This window comes from Macrobrachium rosenbergii, chromosome 41, assembly GCF_040412425.1.
Source record: "Macrobrachium rosenbergii isolate ZJJX-2024 chromosome 41, ASM4041242v1, whole genome shotgun sequence".
In the NCBI taxonomy this organism is placed as follows: Eukaryota; Metazoa; Arthropoda; class Malacostraca; order Decapoda; family Palaemonidae; genus Macrobrachium; species Macrobrachium rosenbergii.
The window spans coordinates 91,855,488-91,879,114 of NC_089781.1; the positions used below are offsets into that span (position 1 = coordinate 91,855,488).

At 37.1% G+C, this 23,627-nt stretch overlaps 1 protein-coding gene across 2 annotated transcripts in view; it reads left to right on the top strand.

Moving 5' to 3' along the window:
* sha (shavenoid) overlaps positions 1 to 23,627 on the top strand; it is a 174,206-nt gene that overhangs the window by 146,080 nt on the left and 4,499 nt on the right. The window contains exons 5-10 of one of the 2 annotated variants that reach the window (XM_067084658.1): positions 17,203 to 17,313; positions 18,410 to 18,530; positions 19,197 to 19,366; positions 19,962 to 20,136; positions 22,041 to 22,245; positions 23,080 to 23,209. In XM_067084658.1, the coding sequence (XP_066940759.1) occupies positions 17,203 to 17,313; positions 18,410 to 18,530; positions 19,197 to 19,366; positions 19,962 to 20,136; positions 22,041 to 22,245; positions 23,080 to 23,209 (912 nt within the window). The remainder of the gene's footprint in view (positions 1 to 17,202; positions 17,314 to 18,409; positions 18,531 to 19,196; positions 19,367 to 19,961; positions 20,137 to 22,040; positions 22,246 to 23,079; positions 23,210 to 23,627) is intronic. The other variant, XM_067084660.1, reaches the window with a different exon arrangement.

A 23,627-nucleotide genomic window follows, 5' to 3' on the forward strand; every position in this document is an offset into this window, starting at 1 on the left:
ATATAGTATACTGTATATATTTCGTAGAAAATGAACATTGTGAAACTTGCATTGTAACGGATTCTGATGTCAGACTGTTTCGTTTATATATATATATATATATATATATATATATATATATATATATATATATATATATATATATATATATATATATATATATATATATATATATATATATATATATATACCTGTCATCTGGAGGTCATACAAAGCCTGCAAAGTGTTTTCGAAAAAATGAAGAATCTGCATAAAAGTGACGTACTGTTTGAGAAATGCTTGACTCAGTTGAGCGAGTTGTGCGCTTTGGCCTAGTCTTTCCTACTGTGCTACTCTGGTTTGGATTGTGTTAAGACCCCTTGGGTACTTGTAACAGGTAATTCTCGTTTGAAATCTCAGTTTTTACTTCCTGTGTCCTCTTTTGTCTCTGCGTTCTGATGCATCTGGACTGAGGCTTGCGAGTTCTGCAGCTGGATCGTAACTAAAGCTGCTCACCAGCATCTCGTTAAGTTAACAATGAAACGAGGCATTTCCTGTGGACTTGTTCGTCTCTCAGAAGCAGAATGATTAAGGTCTGTACAGCTGTACCTCAATTTCACCAAAAACTATCTACTTCTCTAGTCTAAAAGGACTAGAATCTTCGAGATTCGTGAGTGCCTCCCAGTTCATCAAAGACACGTGAAGTCATCTAGCGCGCTCTTGAGGCTCCAGTGCTTCTAAGACCTCTCTGACGTCAGCGTTATGACCGGCAAATTATAGAGAGAAGCTTCGGGCGTCCCAGTCATTACTCCTGCCAAGTACTGACAGATAATAGATGACAGGTACTCTCGTACCTACGTATTGTCAGCACCGAATGGAGATCATTTGGGGATAGAGGAGAGAAAGGAGGGGAGGTGGAGGAGGAGGAAGATGCGGAGGATGAAGGGAAGGGGAGGGAGGGGGAGGGGTCCCAGGCAGTGCCTGAGGAGGGACAAGTATCCTTCCATGACCTCACGAGGGAGCCTCCTCTTCCCCTCAGGATACTTACTGTTTATATACTCCTGAAGCGGCGGCGTCGACTGGTAACCAATCAGAGCGACCGGATTCCTACTTCATCTCCCTCCCTCTTAACCCCCTTGTTATCCTCCTCCTCCTCCTCCTCCTCCTCCTCCTCCTCCTCCTCCTCCTCCTCCTCCTCCTCCATCTTGTTTTTAGACTTCTTAATCACCTCATTCTCTTACCCTCGCACATTCTGAACAGCCGTTATCGGTGTTGGCACGGCGCTGGGACAATGTCAGCAGCACCTGCAATAAAACGTAAATAGAGAGAGAGAGAGAGAGAGAGAGAGAGAGAGAGAGAGAGAGTTGCAGGAAATACTTCAGGAAACTATTAAGGTTGATTGCTTGGTTTATATTGGCGCCGAAAATATAGGTTGGATTTTATGGGATATGTTTCAATCTTTTACTAATTAGATTCCAGATCAGCACATATCAAGGATGGATAAATAGACAGATAGGCAGATAGATAAATAGGTAGACAGGGCTTTGTTTTCTTTCTTTTCGTACCGTAAAGAATTCAGTGCCAGTCTCAACACTGGAAACACTGTGGCATTGGACGAATTCCAGAAATGAATGTCTCCCTATTACCAAATGGCAATTGTGACTAACTACTTTTGAATTTCGTGTTACAAAATGTTATTTCTCTCTCTCTCTCTCTCTCTCTCTCTCTCTCTCTCTCTCTCTCTCTCTCTCCAGAACGTACCCACATATCTTGCAGATGGACACAGCCATGCTATTTCTTCAACTACTGGAGGGCCTCTCTTTCAGGCAATGTTAGAAGAAATTCAGCCTAGCAGGTCAAGAAGAGCTGGCATTGGTACTATTATAATCAAGCATATTTGACCTTTGTTTTTGTAACACCCAATTTTTCTATCAGACAAACGTTACTCGATATACCAGACAACCACTTATCTTGAATTTTTAAATTGAGGACAAGACGAATTAAGAAAAAATCAAAAGTATTATAGACAATATAACTTAGAAGCAAAGGAGTATTGATTGTGGGATTTCTTTCTTATTGAATTAGTGCTGGAAGCTGGAAGCTTTTACTGCAGTGCTGAACACCTATTTTCTCCACACAACTTGAAAGAAAAATGAAGATTTTATCTACATAAGATTTTTATGGCTAGTGGTGATTTTATTTTACCATATTATCAAGGATAATGTGCCTTCATGACTGCAGCCCTATTCTCCCAGTACCGTTGGTCGTACCATTACCCCAAAGTATGTGTCACAGATTATGTACCATGATCCAGCAGTATGCGACCCACTTTTTGTACCATAATCTCCAAGTCTGTGTCATAGACTTAATACCATTATCCTGAAGTCTGTGTGTCACAGATCATGTACCATGATCCAGTAGCATGCGGCTCTTTTTTTTTTTTTTTTTTTTTTTTTGTACCGTGATCTCAAAGTCTTAGTTACAGACTCAATACCATTGTCCTGAAGTCTGTGTCACAGACTCAGTCGGAATCTTGGATTTTTGTTGCTGTTCGCACGGAAATAATTTCAGAGCCACTGAAGTCTTATGTGCTTCTTTCCTCGCTCTGTTTCAGAAGTTTGGCTAAAGAGGACGCTTCTTGTTTATCAGAAGTCCATCTCTCTTTCTGCTGTCATTCTCTCTCTCACCCAGTCAAGGCATAATTGCCTTGTCCAATGGACTGGAATCTGTATGCTGACTAGGTTTCTCCAGTTCTTTATGTGGTAATTTATATATATGTATATATATATATATACGAGTATATGTATATATATATATATATATATATATATATATATATATATATATATATATATATATATATATATATATATACGTATACACATACATATAATATGTATCTGTGTGTGTCCTAATTAAAATATTTATAACGAAATCATTTCACAAATTATTAATATTATTACTCTTATTCCTAGTCACTGGAGTGGTCGCTAGTGTCGTGACATGCCGCTCAGATGTCGCGAGTTCGCGCCTCCCCCAGGGCGATGAAAAAATAACTGGCTCTGTATCATGATCGGTTACTGCCGCAGTGTGGGGTCTGCGGTGGGAGGTTGAAACCAACATTCTTTGGAAGCCTGAATTTCAAGTCAGTGGCCCCTTTGGTGCGCATGTTCCATGTGAATAGGTTTCATCTACCGAAATAATAATGATATAATAATAATAATAATAATAATAATAATAATAATAATAATAATAATAATAGTGTTCCCACGCCGTCAGAAATAGAATATAAACTAGGAGGGTACCATTGGGTCAAGTCCCTGACCTTAGGGATGTTACGTAGACTAAAAATCTATGATATACATTGCAATTTTATTATTATTATTATTATTATTATTATTATTATTATTATTATTATTATTATTGAACTAAAAACTTTAAAAATTTAAATTTCTTTTGAAAAAGACAGTTTTAATAAAGGAAGCCAAGATAAATTAAATATTAGGCGAGAATGTGATCTGGCGCGTAGTTTTAAAATACAAGAAGACGTTATATATAGTTATCCCCGCAGGGAAAAATCTTAACACCCGTTATCGCATGGTTGAGAGAGAGAGAGAGTCCCACAAGATCTTATGACACATGTTGGTATTATATTTTTCCTATTTGTTTTATTTTAGTTCAAGTATTACTTTCGAAGTTTTTATTTTTTTTATTTTATATATATATATACTGTATGTATATTATATATATAATATATATATTATATGCATATATATGTATATATATATGCATATATATGTATACATATATATATGTATATATATATATACTGTATATATATGTATAGAACTAATCAACACACAATCACGTGTGGAACAGAAATAAATTTCTGACTCACATCAGGATCGAACCCAGGTCTTTCAGTTGAAAGACAAGACCGCTGCCAACCGCTGTGAGTCAGAAATATATATATATATATATATATATATATATATATATATATATATATATATATATATATATATATATATATATATATATATATATATACATATATATATTATATATATATATATGTGTGTGTGTGTGTGAGAGAGAGAGAGAGAGAGAGAGAGAGAGAGAGAGAGAGAGAGAGAGAGAGAGAGAGTTAGTTTGGTTCTTGCCTGGCCAAAGTACTCACATTTTCAATAATGATAAGATGATATATATAGTAATTTTGACGGAGAACCGATGTTTACGTCTGTCATCCCCCTCCCCGTTCCCGGGCCGGCTTCGACCCACTACATTCGACTTATGTCCAAGTATTTAATGCCCTTCTTACGTCAAAAGAGTCACACTGTCCTCGGCCCAGTTTCGAGCCCTCAATATCGCCCGTGACGAGAGTACAGAAAGAGAGTGGTTTGTCGGGGGAGGGGGTGGAGGGTGGGAGATAGACATAATCCTTATTATTCACGTGTCATTACTTATGCTGGATGAAAATATGCTTAGTGATGGATGAACGGACGGATGGAGATTGGTGGGGGCGGTGGAGGTGGTGGTGTTGGTGAAGCCCGCTATAATACCTGACTTGAAAAGGAGGGGACGTTTTTAGTTTTATCTTAAGGAAAGAAAAAAGCTGTTTTCTGTTCTTCGTCTGACATTGATGAACGCGGCAAACCTGATGTGTTTACTCGTCTTGTTTCTAATGTGCGTACTTCAGAGGATAGCAGAAACATTTAAATGTCTTTGCAATTATTTGTTATTGATACTGTTTTCGTCATATTCATGTTAAATTTAAGCTGATTCATATATTACAAACAAAAAGTCATATTAACTTTGTCTGCAGGCTTCCGCAGAATGCCTGTAATTAAGTGGATAAAGAAAATCTAATAAAAATATCAAATAAATGAACTAGTAAACTAAATGTATATGTGAATGAAAAAGAGACAAATAGAAAGAACGATAAGGAAAAGGGAACAGTCTAATGATTACTGTCTTAAAATAGCAAAAAAAAAAAATCTGTTACTCTCAGACAAAATCTTATAATTACGATGTCTTCAATAGCAAAGAATGTGCTGCTGTTCTCTCTGACAGAATTCAAGTGTTCTGACGATATCACAAAACCTCACTGCCTTCTGGTCTTTGCGTCATATGAATATTCATGAATCCTAGCGTTATTCTTCTCATGCCAGATGCTTCGTGGGGACAAATTTCTAGGCAGAAGACTTGTCGTTAAGACTGGAGTAGAATGTCTTAGTTACCTGTGTTAAAAGCTAGTTAAGAGTGGTGGTGAGATTTGCCTTAGTTAATCATAAAAAACTTAATTTTATTTACTTGTTTTTTGCTTTTAAAGTTCTCTGCATTTATGTACTTGTTAATACATTTCACAGCCTTGTAATTATTTTCTGCTGTGGATGCAATCATGTAAGTGTATGTTGGAATGTTTGTGCATATGTGTATTGTCCTCTGATCTTCTCTTCTGTATTCCCACCATCTCTCTCTCTCTCTCTCTCTCTCTCTCTCTCTCTCTCTCTCTCTCTTCCCGCGATGCAAACCTGAATGCCTTGTCGATTTTACGAAACACAGCATGTGTCCATTTGTTTAACCTGTATGTAACTCGCTGTGTGATATCTAAGGAACCATTGGCCCTTCTTTATGTAAGTTTAAGTGACTGTGCCTTTGCCCGATCTTCGGGACGGTACGTAACGTCCTTAGGGTCGGGACTTGCCGTCTCAATCCTCTTTCATATTGCCGTTATTTTGGTCGGTATGTGTACAGTCTCATCATCATCGTAATCATCATCATCACTATTATAGCCTTCGTCTCAAACCTTCTTTATATTGCCATCACTTTTGAGTGTGAGTACACTCTCATCATGATCATCATCATCATCATCTCATACCATATCATCATCATCATCATCATCATCTCATCACCATATCATCATCATCATCATCATCATCCCCTCATTATCACTGTCTCACCATCATCGCATCACCATCATCATCTTCTCATCGCCATCTCATCAACATCATCCCATCACCATCTCATCATCATCACCATCACCATCATCATCATCTCATCATCATCACCACTGTCTCGTCATCACCACTATCTCATCATTCTCACCACCATCACCATCATCATCATCATCATCATCATCATCATCATCATCACCTCCAAAGCAGGACCTCTGTGAGATTCGTCCTCTCATGTCTTTCCTGTGCATTATCTTCCACAAATCTCCCCTCACCTCGACTGGCTAAAGGCTAAACCTAATTAGTATCAAGCTTTTTAAGGTCAGACATTAACGTCATGTTACATTTTTTTGTACTAATAAAAGTTTCAGCTTGGGAGGCGCGTAGGTGCTGCGACAGACGGACGGTCAGAGAAATAATTTATGTAAACGAAGGATAATTGATCGATAATTCATTAGGTTAAAACCAGTTCTTGAAAACCTAGAGGAGAATTATATATATATATATATATATATATATATATATATATATATATATATATATATATATATATATATATATATATATATGTATATGTATATGTATGTATATATATATATATATATATATATATATATATATATACATACATACATACATACATACATACATACATACATACATACATACATACATACATACATACATACATAACTGAATCACGAAAATATGGAACGTGATGGATATATAAATAACGTCAATGCGTAGTTTTATTCGGCAGATTGGTAGAGAATATTATAAAATCTAGGCGTTTGGAAAGGGTATTGTAACAGCTACGCTTAATGCAGCACCTTTGGAAAATACACGTCTGTACGATAGATAACAGGAGAGTCTTTTTCTTTAAGATATTTTTCTTTCCCTTTTTCGCTGATGGGGATAATTGGTCGTTATCTCTCTTAATAGTTTATTTCATTCAATAATCAGATATAATGATTATTCCTCTTCGGAATTATGACCGATTTGAATTTTCATGTTTTCTTTTCCATACTGACCTTCCAAATAGGCAGTAATCCAGGATGGAAAGGAAGGATTCAGTGTTAAATTAATGCTTCTTGTGCCTCAAAAACCTTTTTATTAGAGCTGATAGTGGACCACAACGAGGCCAGAGATCTGCTAGAGAGAATGGTAAACGATGGACCTTATTTTGTTGATGATTTTATCAAACATGAAGATTTGTATAAGAATAATAAAGATTGAGGAATTCTCTTGCTTCCTCGGTGTTTCCCGTTTCCGTTCGTTTCTAGTAGGAGGGATTGTTATTTTCTTGCAGTAACCGAACTTGATTTGGGCATCCATACTCGACTCTGTTTCTTCACCACGAAAATACCAACAATAGCTATTGCAACGTCATATAATGTTGTTCAGTAACAGATATAAACATCTTTCCATGATGAACAGATTTGTTCATGACATCTTGTTAAACTATTTTAGAAATTACCGTTACATTGTAAAAGATTTTTGAAATCATCTTTACATTATAGACAATTTTGGAAATCGTCATTACATTATAGACAATTTTCGAAATCATCTTTACATTGTAAACTATTTTGAACATATCTTTACGTTATAAACAATTTTGAACAGGATTTTCACTTTATAAGCAAATTTGGGTATCAGCTCACATTAAACTCATTCAGCTTAATCTTTGTAAATTAATTTAAGCACCAATCATTAATGAGCTAATAAACTTGAACTATTTTAGACATCATTCCTTAACAACCTGATTTCAACACCCGAAACATCACAGTTAAAACATCATACCACAGTAAAGTTAACTTCGTAGGTAACTCCTCTAAAAAAAAAAAAAGCGTCTCTTTACAATGGAATACCTGGTCATATCAGCATTCAGTCATTTTAAACGTGACTCACAGAAGCATAAAATTAATTATTCCGCAAATGAACACAGAAGAGAAAAGAAGTGAGAGTACTTATAGGTGTTTCAGAAGAAACTAGTTAATAACAATATTACCTACATTTTTTCGCTCTACTTGTTCCCAAGGGCATCTGGGCTAACTGGAGGAAAATCTCGTTACGGATTTTTATACGCTTGAGCATTCTCTCTCTCTCTCTCTCTCTCTCTCTCTCTCTCTCTCTCTCTCTCTCTCTCTCTCTCTCTCTCTAACGGTTTTCTCGCTCTGTAGCTTTTTTTTTTTGTCTTTGTCTCTCTCTTTTACTAAACCTTTTTCTTTTGTGAAGCCACATCTCTCTCTCTCTCTCTCTCTCTCTCTCTCTCTCTCTCTCTCTCTCTCTCTCTCTCTCTCTCTCTCTCTCTGTAGTTGTTTTTGTCTGTCTCTGTCTCTCTCTTTTACCAAATCTCACTTTCTTTTGTTTTATAGAACTGAAATATTCTGTAGAGACTTTGAATGTTTAATGACCTTACATGACCTTACGTTCCAAATTACATTCCAGAAGAGTACAGCTGCATTCATCGAAAGCAGAATTGTAGTATTTCGGGAACAGTTACTACTAATACAGCTACTACTGCCATTACTACTGATGGATGCTGCTACTAATACTACTTCTACCACCGTCATAACTATCACATATGTAGTTGATATTCAGGAATCTGGAATTGTCTGACTTGGAATTTCGTTCGTTCCTACTAGCCTTTCGCGCCTTCTTTTGTCTCGAAATAATAGTCTCAGCAGCTGTTAGCAGCCTAGATAAGTTTAGTGTAAGTAGAATAAGTAGAAAGAGGATGTTGACAAGAACAGGGAGTAAGGAAGAAGGGTCACTGAGGAATAAGAAGGCGTTAAAGTAAGTTTGTTGGTAGAATGAAGTAAGAGAAAATCAGCTTAAGAATAAGAATGACTAAGCGATGAGGAAATGAAAAATTAGTGTTTCCAGAAATAGGTCTGAGTAGGAAGTGATTGATTGAAGACCGGTGTATGAGGAAGAAGATAAGTGTACAAAGGGGGAAGAAGATCAGTGTATGAAGAAAGAAATCAGTGTAGGAAAGGAAAGATCATAAGTTGAAAAACAGGGAAGGTGATCAGTATAGGAAAAAGATCAGTTTAGGAGGGGAAGACGATAGACGATAGATAAATAAAGATCAGTGTAGGAAGTGAAAGACCAGCACATGAAGAAGAAAATAAGTGTAGGAAGGGGTAGAAGATCAGTTTAAGAAGAAGAAGAAGAAGAAGAAGAAGAAGAAGAAGAAGAAGAAGAAGAAGAAGTCCAGTGTCAGAAAGCGAAGATGAAAGTAGGAAGGCAAAGTGGAGCAGTCTAGGAAGGAGTAAAAAAATTAGATAAAAAGAAGAAAATAAAAAGATGTGTAAAACGTAAGATCAGTATAACCAGATGTAAAAGAAGACGAAAGTAGTAGTAGGAGGAGGAGGAGGATAAATGTAAAGCTTAGGAAGCCCTTTAAAAAGTGGTAAGTGTTTGGGCACTTCGAAGTAGGGGGCGCGATAGGGTATCATCATAATAATTGCCCTACGGAGGGACAAGTTCCGCTCTCTCGAAACCGTTCTGATTCCTCCTCCTCCTCCTCCCTCTGCTTCTTCTTCTCCTCCTTCCTCGTGGTCATACAGGTCCTTAACCTTCGGGATTTCTTCATCCTAGCTGCAGGATTCTTTGTGCAATTGAATTCGTAGGATCCGTTGCCACCTAACAGTTGGTTTTAACGCAGGGAAAATCATCTGGAAGGCTCGTAATATTATCATCATTAACAAAGGAATAGAAAGACTGATTTTTAAGTTGTGATTTCTCATGATTTCAGAAAATCTGGTAAATTCCCTGGAAAGGGGTGTCGTATTTTTTTTTTTTTATCTTGAAACCTGTCCAAGACTTCATTTAATCAGAAAGGCCTTGTTGAGGTTTTAGTTTCAGCCAAAACCTCATCTTTTAACATTTTGACATGTGACACCAGAAAGATTTTCGATAATTATAACCATTTGACAGACTCTTGAAGCAATATTTTCATTTTGCTTTAAGTGACAAAGGGATCTTTCGCTACATGGTCAACTGATATCTAGTAAAAAAAATTCTTATAGTAACCTTAACAGATACTAACTGACCATCTCGCCACGCGTAACAGCTTTGCAAATTCTTGAACAAATATTTTCGTTTTATTTTAAGTGACAAAGATATCTTTTGCTCTATGTCCAACTAACTACCAAGTCAGAACAAATCCTTTTAGTAACTTGAATAGATATTAGCTGACCATCTCCTCTGTCGCGGGAAGCAATTTGACAAATTCCTGAACCAATATTTTCATTTTACTTTAACTTATAGAGATGTTTTTCACTATACGAGCAACTATCTAGCTAAAACAGTTCTCTTCCCGTAGATTGGTAGAGCCGTCAGTGCACCTCAGGCGGTGCACTGTAGGCATTACTTAAGGTTCTTTGCAGCGTGCCTTCGGCCCCTAACTGCAACCTCTTTCGTTCCTTTTACTGTATTTCCTTTCATATTCTCTTTCTTCCATCTTACTTTCCAGCTTCTCCTAACATAGTGCAACTGCTTTGAGGTTTTCCTCCTGTTACACCTTTCAAACTTTTGCTGTCAATTTCCGTTTCAGCGCTGAATGGCCTGATAGGTCCCAGTGCTTGGCCTTCGGACTAAATGCTATATTCAACTCAGTTCAAAAAAATTCTTTTAGTAATCTGAATAAATATTAACTGACCACCTCCTGACGGTTAAGAAGAGACGGAGAAGGTTAAAGGAAGACGCAGCATACCACACCTGTCCTACTTGAGTCATCAGCAGGCAGACCTCACACAAGGTCAAAGAAATATCGTTGGTGATCTTCACTTTTGGCCGATACCGAAGTATTTGACGCCATCGCCCAGGTGTTTTCCGGAGGCGCAGAACGACGCCTACGCAGTGCTTCCCCCCAACTCCCCCCGCCCTTCCGCCCTCCTCCTCTCTCTCTCTCTCTCTCTCTCTCTCTCTCTCTCTCTTCTCCATTTGTATTGGTGACTGGTTTCAACGTTTCATCCTGTATATAGTTGGTAATTCTTCCAATTTTTTCATATGCCATACGTGTAGTCTCTCCTCTCTCTCTCTCTCTCTCTCTCTCTCTCTCTCTCTCTCTCTCTCTCTCTCTCTTTATATTTGTAGTATTGGCTGTTTATTTTCTGCGTTTCTTCTCGGGTATTTTTGGTTAATTCTCTCATTCTTTTATATGGCGTACCCGTAGCTACCTTGTTCTTGCTTTTTTAAAACTCTCTCTCTCTCTCTCTCTCTCTCTCTCTCTCTCTCTCTCTCTCTCTCTCATTTCTGTTATTGACTTTTTAATTTTCTGCGTTTCTTTCATTGTATTATTGGCTAATTCTTTCGAATATTTCTGTCTTATACGACGTACAAGTAGTTACCGTATTCTCTCTCTCTCTCTCTCTCTCTCTCTCTCTCTCTCTCTCTCTCTCTTGACCGTTGTAGCACAGTTGTAGCAACTGAGGCTCACGACCGACAAGTTTAGGGTTCGATCTCGACCAATATGTGTGTGTATGTCGATATAAATATATATATATATATATATATATATATATATATATATATATATATATATATATATATATATATATATATATATATGTATATATATATGTATATTTATATATATTTGTATATATGTAGATATATATATATATATATATATTATATATATATATATATATATATATATATATATATATATATATATATATATATATATATATATATATATATATATATAGATATATATATATATATATATATATATATGTATATATATATATATATATATATATATATATATATATATATATATATATATATATATATATATATATATACTGTATGTATAACAACAGCAGGTTTTCGACACCGTAATTCCTCGCCCCCACTGGGATGGAACCATTCATCTCTCTCTCTCTCTCTCTCTCTCTCTCTCTCTCTCTCTCTCTCTCTCTCTCTCTTGCGTCAGTTGCATACCGTATCAACCTCTTGTCGAGTTCACGCGTATCCTCGGGATAAGTCAGCTTCTTCAACCTTGCGTTAAGTGAGGATATTTAAACGGAATTTTTTTTTTAATGAATTCTTTAATGTAGGCGTTTGCGATGAGCTCCGGAGTTTTAAAAGGCTGGTGTTTATCTTTTGGTTTCTCTACTCGTTTATCTGTTTATTTGTTTATGTTTTTTTTTATTCTTAATACATAGTTATCTGCATATTCATTTTTGCTTGTTACCTATTTGTGTATTTGACCCTATGAGGTAAAGCTATCATCATTTCTTTTGCGTAGTGCCTTCTAATCTCTCTCTCTCTCTCTCTCTCTCTCTCTCTCATTTTGTCAAGTCCCAAAATTTGAATCTGATGTTCATAGGTTCTCACCATCACCTGAAACTAATGAGAGAATATCAGGCAAAAGACGTGAACGGGACAGACAGACAGACTGATGCCAATAGAAGTATTTGAAGAATGGTTCCATGTTTATTTCTTTATTTAGAATATATATTGAAAAAATACTTCGGTGTTACTTTAAGATCGAGAAGAGAGAGAGAGAGAGAGAGAGAGAGAGAGAGAGAGTCGGGGGGTGGCTGCCATAATCTGATTCACTCAAGCGTCTGGACGTCTCTTTTTATTTTCCTATATTTCTTGCTCCAAAAATCGAGGAAACCCTCATTTATCTACCCACAACGATCGGTTTCAGCAACCCTTGATGTTCGTCGTCATTACACTCTTTCGATAGATAAAGTAATCTTTCAAAAATTTCCCCCTGAAATCCGTTGAAATCTCCGTCCCTACTTTTAAGAAACAAAATGCACTCTTGTTATGTACTTAAACGTTCTAGAGTCTCTTGAATTAAAACGAAATATTACCTGTTCTCTCCACGTAAGGTCTCTCTGGTTACAGTTGAAAAGGAATATTTTTGATAAATGTTTTTCTTTCCCTGCAGAAGAAACGTTGGTGTTGGCTACTTTTTACCCGAGAGATGACAGATATCTATGTTTTAAGTCGTATATTTTTTTTCTGTCTCGCTTCTTACCTAGATTAATATTTTGTGGGCAGTGGTCCATATAGGTATTTCCTGTTAATTGACGTCTGTATTTTCTTTATATTTATCATAATGTACTCTGGAAATGTTTGCCTTAACCTAATGTTCCCCAAATGATGAGGTAACTTGGAAAAAGATTTTAAAAAAGTAATTTTTTGAAGACGCATCTTGTACAATTAGTAATTTCACAAAACATTCCGTACTAAGCCTTCTCAAAAATAAATAAGAATATATAGGAAAGAAGCAGGAGATAATATAATATATATCATGTATAAAGTTAGCATATAGGCTACCTATCAACTTTTTACAGTGATAAGCATGTCTGCTAAAATAACAATAAGTATTTGTAGAAAAATGAAGAGAGTAGATATAGACGAGAAAGAAAATTATTGACTCATTTGATTCTGCGACCTGACATGACACAAGTACGTTGATCATCGGTTTCGAAAATGTGTCATTTCAATAAACGTTTTCGTTTCATAAAACTTCAGTTAAATCCATAAGAGACAAATAATATAATAATACAATATAATATAATTAAATATAATATAGACATCAACGCTTTACATATCCTTTTCTGAAAACGTAACTATACTTCGACATAATACGGATCAAACAACGAAGCATATAAACTGACAAAGGATGCGGCCGACGAACTAAGGAACCCAGGAAAAGCTTGGCAGGGACTGAAGGATGTGTTGGGCACACACACGCACACACACGCATACGCAGGTCCTTGCCCTCCGCAGTGTGAGCCCTTTCAATCCCCGCTAGGAACACGAAGGATCCCCGCCTCATCCTACAACAATTATCATATCGAAGATGAGTGTTATGGGTCGGCGCTGGTGCCAATGATTGCCCCCTCACGCTTCTCCTCTCTCTCCTCCTCCTCCTCCTCCTCTCTCCACACACACACACACACACACACACACACACACATATATATATATATATATATATATATATATATATATATATATATATATATATATATATATATATATATATATATATATATATCTTAAAAGGCTTAAATGAATAGAATATTTTATGAGTCTGCGCAACTCGCCTTGCCATTCTTACAAAAAGCAACTAATTTTTTGAGCAGATTCTACAAAGAAGGAATCATTCTTTAAGCCAGGGTACATTTGAAAATACGCGCATGCGTACATAACTCGCCTTTAGCCATGTAAATGTTACGTAGCCCTACAAGCACACACGCACCCCCAGACATGATGTGTATTAAATTAGTAATGGAGAGAAAGAGAGAGTGGGTATGAATCTCCTTGTTAACTAAATAAAAAAATTTTAAAGTAATCATGACCTGCGGTAGAAAGTCGGATGACTGTCATCGCTAATTGAGGTAAATAAACGCCATGACAGTAGACGTCTATACAACAGACCGTGAAATATCAGTAATTACACCCAAATTACTCGGCCTCGCGCCAGCCTAAAGGGAATCAAGGTATTGGTTCATTAGGCAATCATGACGGGGTTCTGGGACGCCCTTGTGATCGTTACACGGCTGTTAGAAGCCTCAGCCAGCTGCTAGTAACTTTTCTTAACTGTTATGAATCTTGGTTAACCTTTAGCTAATACGCAGGAAACCTTGACTAACCGTTAGAATCATTTATCAACTGCTAAAAACCATTGTCAGCCTTTGGAAACTTGTTAGAAAATTTGGTCAAAAGTTGGAATAGCTGTTAGAAGCCTAGGTCAACCACTGGCATAATTATCAGACGCCGAGGTCAACCACTGGAAAAACTATTAGAAGCTAAGATCAACCACTGACAAACCTATTAGAACTTAGGCCAGCCATTGGCAAGATTGTCAGAAACCAAAGTCAGCCAATGTTAGAACTGTCAGGAAACAAGGTCAACCATTGCCCCAACTGTCAGAAACCAAGGTCAGCCATTGGCAGAACTGTTAGAAACCAATGTCAGCCAATGGCAATACTGTTAGAAACCAAGGTTAACCATTGGCAAAACTGTCAGCAACCTAGGTCAACCATTGGCAAAGTTGTCAGCTTCCTAGGTCACCAATGGCAGTGCTGTTAGAAACCAAGGTCAGCCATAGGCAAAACTTAGAAACCAAAGTCAGCCATTGTCAAAACTGTCATAAACCAAGGTCACCCATGTCAGAACTGTCATAAACCAAGTTCAGCCATTGGCGAAACTGTTAGAAGCCTTTGCCAACTGTCAGAATCCTCGGAAAACTTGTTGCAAATATTCCTCAACTGTGGGAAACGTGTCAGCAAACAGAAACATCAGTCAACCTGAAGAGCCTCAGTAAAACAATTAAAATCCTCGACCAACCGACCCTCTGAAACCTTCGCCAACTGCAAGGGGGACGAAACCTACCTCATCTGCGAAGGAAATCTATATTCAAGAGAGCAAGTCTTTTATAGTTATTCAACCGTGAAATAGAGAGTACCCCTCGGAATATCAGATAATCTCTCAGGTGTGTGGGAGACGTTGCCTAAGGACGCGAGATTATATGCCTGACTAATTTTTACGATTTTGGCGTGTGACGTGCATGGCAAGAGGGAAAAGGCAGCAATTAATTGCTGGGGACGCATATCCTGAGGTAAGGATAAGGAGTCTTTCCCAAGGGGTCTTGTACATCTCGAGTCCTATGTGAGTTCCGTCTCCCACAGGAGGTTATTCGGTAGCGATCAATAGTACGTGACTTAAGACATAGAATAGTGACTTGTTGGCTCTGATACTTTAAATCTTCGTTCTCTAGGTCTTCGTATTCCCTTTGAATCGGCAGTTACGAACGACCTTAACCGTCTGGGTCAGTGAAGACGACCGTTTTCGTCCGAGTTGACTTAATTAGTCGAGAAGACCTCGGGCGTGTTTGAAAAGGTGTTGGTGTAATGAAAAACAGCGTTGACATATTAACTGAATTCATTGGTGTGAGCCTGTTCTTTCACGTAGGTGGTTAAAATGTTTAGATGTGCTTCTAAGATGTTTGCGTGTTTTTTTTATAACATCTCTCTCAGTGACTCTAGGAGTAGGCCCCGTGAATATCTCGAAAAACTTTCTCTCTCTCTCTCTCTCTCTCTCTCTCTCTCTCTCTCTCTCTCTCTCTCTCTCTCTCTCTCTCTCTCTCTCTCTCGGGATTTTCTAGACTAAAAAATTCTCTTGAAAACTTCAATGAATTTTTAGTACCCCCTGTGAATCTCTCTCTCTCTCTCTCTCTCTCTCTCTCTCTCTCTCTCTTAGGATTTTCTAGACTTAACAAAAATGGGAAATCTCCTCAAAAATATGAGTGAATGTAGATGTACCCCCTGTGAACATCTAAAAAAAAAATAATAATAAAATAAGCGTGATTGCGCTTATGTGTGTGTTTGTCAGGATTTCTTGACTGATAACAAAAGTCGCTCCTGAAATACCACAGTCGGTTGAAACATCCGCTGGAAGGCAGTTCTGTGAAGAAGTAGTGATATCACCTCAGGTGACAGTACATCACAGTACCTCAGAACAAAACACTTGTTGACAAGGGAATCATGAATGCCATCAACGTCATTCCTTCTAGACACTTTCCGCTATACCTTCGGGCATTTGAGGAAAGTAAACACCATGCCCCGTAATACCTCCTGGGGATGCCATATAAAAATGTTTGCCACTATGCTCTCGGCCTATAGACTTGATTACATATCTTCGGGCACTACTCCACGCTGCCTTCTTTCAGGCTGATGTGATTTGAAAATATGTTCCTCTTTCCATTGAGCGAAGCTTGTATGTTATTGTTATTATTATTATTATTATTATTATTATTATTATTATTATTATTATTATTATTATTATTATTATTATTATTATCAAGGCAATAAACTTGACACGGTAACATTTTCATTACAGCAACGTTTCGACTCTTTCTAGAGTCATTCTCAAGATATTCAAAGAAAATGCCGTTAAATTACCTAAAAAACCTTGAAATAACATTGTCACCAATACTATTAGTATGCAAATCTAATCACGTGGAAATGCACCAGCTCAAAAAGTAACAAAAACGATTAAAAGCAATTAAAAAAGTAAAGATGGGGAAATAAAATAGGAAAATCAAAATATATTCAGTGGAAGTGAAAAACTATCTAGATGTCAAATTAACTCTACTGTTCTTAGCTTTCTAGCAATGAACTCAAGGAAAAAGACATGACCAACAGCAACTAATAAAAAAAGAGAAGAGACAGGAATACAAAAATATGCGACAAGTTACTCATATACTTATTTTACATTGCAGAGTGTATCTTGGCCGATTTCGTAAGCAGCACGGGAGCAGAGAAAATTCCTTACGTCTTCATGCCTCTCAAACATCAGTTGGTCCACCCCACGGCTGAAGTAGCGCTACTAGGTTTGTATACATACTTATATATGTGCATGTATGTATGTATATATATACAGATAGATTTTATATATATATATATATATATATATATATATATATATATGTATGTATGTATGTATGTATGTACGTATGTATGTATGTATAATCTCTTTGTTAATTTATAATTTTAAAACCAACTTTGAATTATAAGGTTATAGAGTTAAATTTTTAACTCTATAATAAACTTTATATAGAGTCTTATGCCTTTATTGCTGGAGTTGGTTTATGATAAATTTTCAGTCATAATGCTAGTGTTAGCGTTGCTAAGGTGCTGAAATCTAGATTTTTCAGTTTGGTTAAATATATAGTTCCTGTTATTACCATTCATAATAATAAACTCTTATATTTATGAAACCAGTCAAAATACCTTTAACTTAATTGGCAAATAGAACAGAATAATAGAATATCATGTGTGACTGGTGGAAAGGTCAGAATAGAGAAGAAATGACTATAACTTAAAGGATATAATTAAGAGCTCATGATTGTTGATAAGTCTTATCTAGAATTAGGCAGTGGGTCTGATTCATCCAAGCAGAATGACTGCATACCTCAAGGAATTCTTTGAATGTACCTTACCTTTAACTGGAAGGAAGTGTCAACCACAAGTTAATATTGGTATCCCCTGTTACCGTGCCCCTTGCAGTGGCTACTCGTTGCAAAGTTTGGCGGAAAGGTGCTAAAATATTCCAGAAAACGAGCCATACCTTTGTTTACACAATTACTGTCACTCTTTGTGAGATCTCAAATCCCCAGCGTGAATCCATAAGTTTAATTAGGCGCGGTTTTGTTTTTGCATTCCAGATGTTTGAAGTAAGTCAAGTGCTTCTTGCATGTAAATTTCCAGATCCATAAAATGACTCAGGAATTTTTTGGCATGGTTATTCTAGATCCGTAAAACGCTCCAAACAGATCTGCAAGTTGATTCTAGATCCAGAAAATATCTCAGACAGAATAAATCAAGTAGTTTGTCCGCGAAACTTTTCAGACTCATGTAAAAACTCAGGATGTTTCTCCTATGTCTCTCCAGTAGCCTGATGTCTATATTTATGCGTTTCCTACATAGGCCTGCAACATGGCGGTACTCCTCTCATGTCTCCTGTGTGTGTCGTCACCAAGGGCAGCATCCTCACTCCTGACGGTTGGAAGAACATGGCCAATACCACCACTTTTGAACCGCCCTTCAGGTGAGTGAAACTTGTCAGTTTGTTATGTAATATATGTATCTATACTGTATCTATGGGTATGTAAACAGACATGGGTATATACCATAATCCCCCGTTGTTGTTATTATTATTATTATTATTATTATTATTATTATTATTATTATTATTATTATTATTATTAAAACCTGTTATATGAATACTTTCCTGCCATTTGAACTATTTCCGTATATAATTCTGAGACTGACTCAGTACTATTTACCATGCTTCAGGATCGTTATTCATACGTATAAAACTAGTGGGGCTTTGCAATTTGAAAAGTTTAACCTTATCAGTAATTAAAATAATTAACTTTTAAAATGCTATATAATAGAAAATAATGCAGGAAAACTACTGCTCAAAGTGAGAGAAAAATGTGACTAATTTACGGTGAGGAGAAATATATACAGTAGGTAGGATATAACTGTAATATACTATGAGAGAGAGAGAGAGAGAGAGAGAGAGAGAGAGAGAGAGAGAGAGAGAGAGAGAGAGAAAACCCATCACAAAAGATTAGATAACATCACTACCATTCACCTCTATTAATACCAATTCAGGTAACCATCACCTCAGCCCGGTCACATCGGCTACTGCAAAGTCACCAATATAAATGAATGAACTTTCTTCCTTCCTTCGTTTTCCCCCTTTCAGGTTATTTCGCGACGGAGGGCGCACCTACGTCCAGTGGGTGGGAGAGGAAGCCGCCCGCGTAGCAGCCGAAGGGCGCCTTGTGATGGTCACTCTCATCTGCAGGGACGCCGCCAAACCAGATACTCCCGTGTTCACTCCCTGCCTGGCCTTCAGAGTGGCTGGGAGTCCTGGTAATTAAGACTCTATAAGATTATTATTATTATTATTATTATCTTCAAATCCAAAAAAAGGAGGTTTATTATTATTTTTTTAGTTTATCATTAATAATAAAATGCAATATTATTAACATTATTATTATTATTATTATTATTATTATTATTATTATTATTATTATTATTATTATTATTATTAAAGTGTTCTGTGTGTGAAAGTCTGTTCTTGAATTTTTCTGTGATATTTTGGTGTGGTTTGAAAGGTTTCTTCAGCGGGATTATTTTAAAGGCCTTTGGTGAAACTGTGACTTCATGGGTACAAGGAGAATATAAAAATTATTATTATTATTATTATTATTATTATTATTATTATTATTATTATTATTGGCTGTAAGCCCGCGTGTTTATATCTCCAAAGGGCCTGTATAATTATTATTATTATTATTATTATTATTATTATTATTATTATTATTATTATTAAACTTTATATTTCTATCTCTCTGAATAAAATCAAAAGATTCAAGGGAATATAAACTGTGATAAAATAAGATCTCTTACGAAATTCCTTCATCGCAACACCAGCGCCCTTTCACACGTATCATTTCACCATCAGGAGGAGCGGCGGAAACGGCCGTGTCTGCGCCTGTGCGGGGCGTGGGGGCCTCGGGCCTTTCGTCCAGCGAAGGGGTCATCATAGGCCTAGTCGTGACCTGCCTCGCCATCACGTACATCGTGGCCATGACGATCTACATCAAAGTGAGGAGACGAAAGCGGAGGGCTCACAATAGGTCAGTGGATTTCTCGTTGCATTATTGTTGTTCAGTTTCAGCTCAGAAGAAAGGGTATTGATATCCGAGAGGCGATGGAGTGAGTATGAGATGGAGGTGAGGGGCACAGTGCATGCAGTGAATGTTGATGTATATAGTGCTAATTTCGGCTCAGAAGAGAGGGTATTGATAACCGAGAGGCGATAGAGTGAGTATGAGATGGAGGTGAGGGGCGCAGTGTATGCAGGGAATGTTGATGCATATATTGCTAATTTCGGCTCAAAAGAAAGGGTTACTGATATCCGAGAAGCGATGGAGTGAGTATGAGGTGGAGGTGAGGGGCGCAGTGTGTGCAGGGAATATTGATGTATGTATTGCTAATTTCAACTCAAAAGAAAGGGTATTGATATCCGAGAGGCGATGGAGTGAGTATGAGATGGAGGTGAGGGGCGCAGTGTATGCAGGGAATGTTGATATATATATTGCTAATTAGCCTTATGTATAGGTGTATGAAGCATATAATATTATGGAATTTTTCCGCACAAGGGGCTCATCAACGATTCATCGGTGAAAATATGACTGGTGTGTGAAAGCAAAAGAGGGCGAAGCTAAATCCCCATGAAAGCGACGAATCTTGGTGTCTCGAAGGGTGAACAGTTGTGAAAGTCAAGGAAAACTAAAGCAGAAAGAGAAATCCAAACCCCATACAGATGAGGTATTAATTTAAGTGTCTGCAAGTCACTGTAGAGTGCAAATAACTTGAGAACGAGGAAAACAAGTAAAAAATGCGACGAAGTTCCTTCGGCTCAATCGAGTTTTCTGTACAGCGTACAATCAAGGCCTCCGAAAATAGATCTATCTCTTTCGGTGGTCTCGGTATAATGCTGTATGAGCAGCGGCCCATGAAACTTTAACCACGGCCTGGTGGTTGCCTGAAGCACGATTATGGCTAACTTTAACATTAAATAAAATCAAAACTACTGAGGCTAGAGGGCTGCAGTTTTGTATGTTTGATGATTGGAGGGTGGATGATCAACATACCAATTTGCAGCCCTCTAGCCTCAGTAGTTTGTAAGATCTGGGGGCGTACAGAAAAAGTGCGGACAGGAAAAAGTGCGGACGGACAAACAAAGCCTGCACAATAGTTTTCTTTTACAGAAAAGTAAAATAGAGAGAAATGGACTAAAAGGTTAAGAGATAAGCTCATCAGCTAACATGGTAAATCTAAAATGAAGAGGAACGGTGTGAGAAGCTTCCAATAACTGCAATAAACTAATGTGAGGAAATTTATTAGATAACATCTTCACAAAATCATGATAATATACTCAGGTCAGCTTTTGTTTCGGAAGGTAATTGTGTTATACAATATGCTTTTTTCTATTACTTTTATCAAAACACCTGTTGCTGTTATTATCATCATTGTTATTGTTGGTGCTTCTGTTATAGTTCTTGTTATTTTTACTAGTAAACGACCATTTATTTAGAACAAATCCCAAAATCTATTAACGTGTAAAGGGAAAAAAGAATAATCAGGTTTTGTGAAACAAAGATAAAATGAATAACAAACGAGTGATTCAGTCAACAAACAACAAAATATATAGATAAGTAAATGGATAAGTAAAGCATAAGTTCAGAAGTTCCAGCGAAGGTGCAGTACATTACTGCATTTGAATACATTTTTATCTGTTTGTTAATTTGTTAATTAATGTTCTTAATAAGTGGTATTATCTCTTCTTTCTGTATTTCCCTTTACTTCCTCTTACCTCTTCCTAATGAACACCTTAATATTCTTTGGAAGCTCGAATTTCAAGTCAGTGGTCCCTTTGGTGGGTTTGTTCCATATGAATAGAGTTCATCTTCTGAATATAACAAATAATAATAATAATAATATGTATCCCATGTTACCGTCTTTTCATTCTCCTCAGAAGCAAGCTAGCCGAAGAGGGCCTTCGGACTCACACCAAAGGTAGAGGTGGCGGAGCGGGAGGGGGAGGAGGAGGAACTGGTGGCGGAGACAGACGCCCTGGCCGAGCCATTCCCAAGCCGTCCCTCGTGTCCTCCGAGGATGACTCCGATCACGAGGACATCGTTGACCTCTCCATGGCCTCGAGGGCGAGGAGAGCCAACAGGGTAACAAGAATTATCACTTAGACCTGCGCTGGAACAATTATTGTCCTCTTGTTATTCCAGTTATCCTTGTTATTATAGTTCATTGAAATTTATAATAATAACAAAAAATGCTCCGAAGTTTCTTCGGAGCAATCGAGTTTTCTGTACAGCGTATGAAACTCTCAGCCACGGCCCATGAAACTCTCAGCCGGCCGTGGCGGCCTGTGTTGTTGCGGTGCCAGACGCAAGATTATGGCTAACTTTAACCTTAAATAAAATAAAAACAACTGAGGCTAGAGGGCTACAATTTGGTATGTTTGATGATTAGAGGGTGGATGATCAACATACCAATTTGCAGCCCTCTAGCCTCGGTAGTTTTTAAGATCTGAGGGCGGACAGAAAAAGTGCGAACGGACAGACAAAGCCATCTTATTAGTTTTGTTTTACAGAAAACTAAAAATGGGTTTGGTAATCTTCACAATAACATTTAAGTCTTCTTTTTCTTGGAAGTCATAATATAGGCTACTATTTTAGTACTGGCTTTCAACTAATTTCAGAAGTCATATTTCTAGTCTTGGCTATTTTTACAGGTTTATTCTTAAGTAAAGGAAATAAATTTCATTGAACTGTCGCGAATTGAATACTCTAGGTTTTCAGTATTTCATGCTGAACCAGCATTATGCTGATAAAGAAACTTTCTTTACGTGTCAGATATATTTATGCACAATTACCAAATTTCCTTGGATTTCTCGCGTTCCAGAAATACAGACCTTTTTTCAGCTTATACGCAGTCAGTATCCCATCACCCTTCGAACTGACCGAAAAGTTACCATAATTTCTTTCCCCCTTCTACAGGAGCGCAATGGCGTGACCTTCACCACGGCTGTAGTCCATGGAGAGGGCGTAGGAAGAGGAGCATGCCACGAGCCTTCGGATGGCTTAGAGAAAGCTCCTAGGTCTCATCTTGCTGTTGTGGAGACTCTAGGTGAGAACTTTGGTTCCAGTGCTACTTTCTGTTCAAACTTCAGCGCCATTTTTTTTTAGGATTCTTGGCTTCTTTAGTTTTCTTAGCATTCATTTACATGTATGTTATGTATTTTTATTTAGATCGTAAATTTTTAGTAAATATTTTATGCAAAATGTTATATTTACACTAGGAATATTGTACTGACAAATGAGTTATAAAATATATTGCCTAGGTTTTATCAAGATTATCTGACATTCTTATAGATTATCGTTCTTAATCAAGATACGGTAATAGAAAATTTCTTCATTCAAAGTGCTTTCGTTTTAAAATGATTGATGCATTATTTTATGCATATGTGTATTTTTATAACTGATTATGCATTTCACAAATGTTTCTCTTGCGTCATTAGGTCTCCCCTAAAATCAGATTTGCAAAA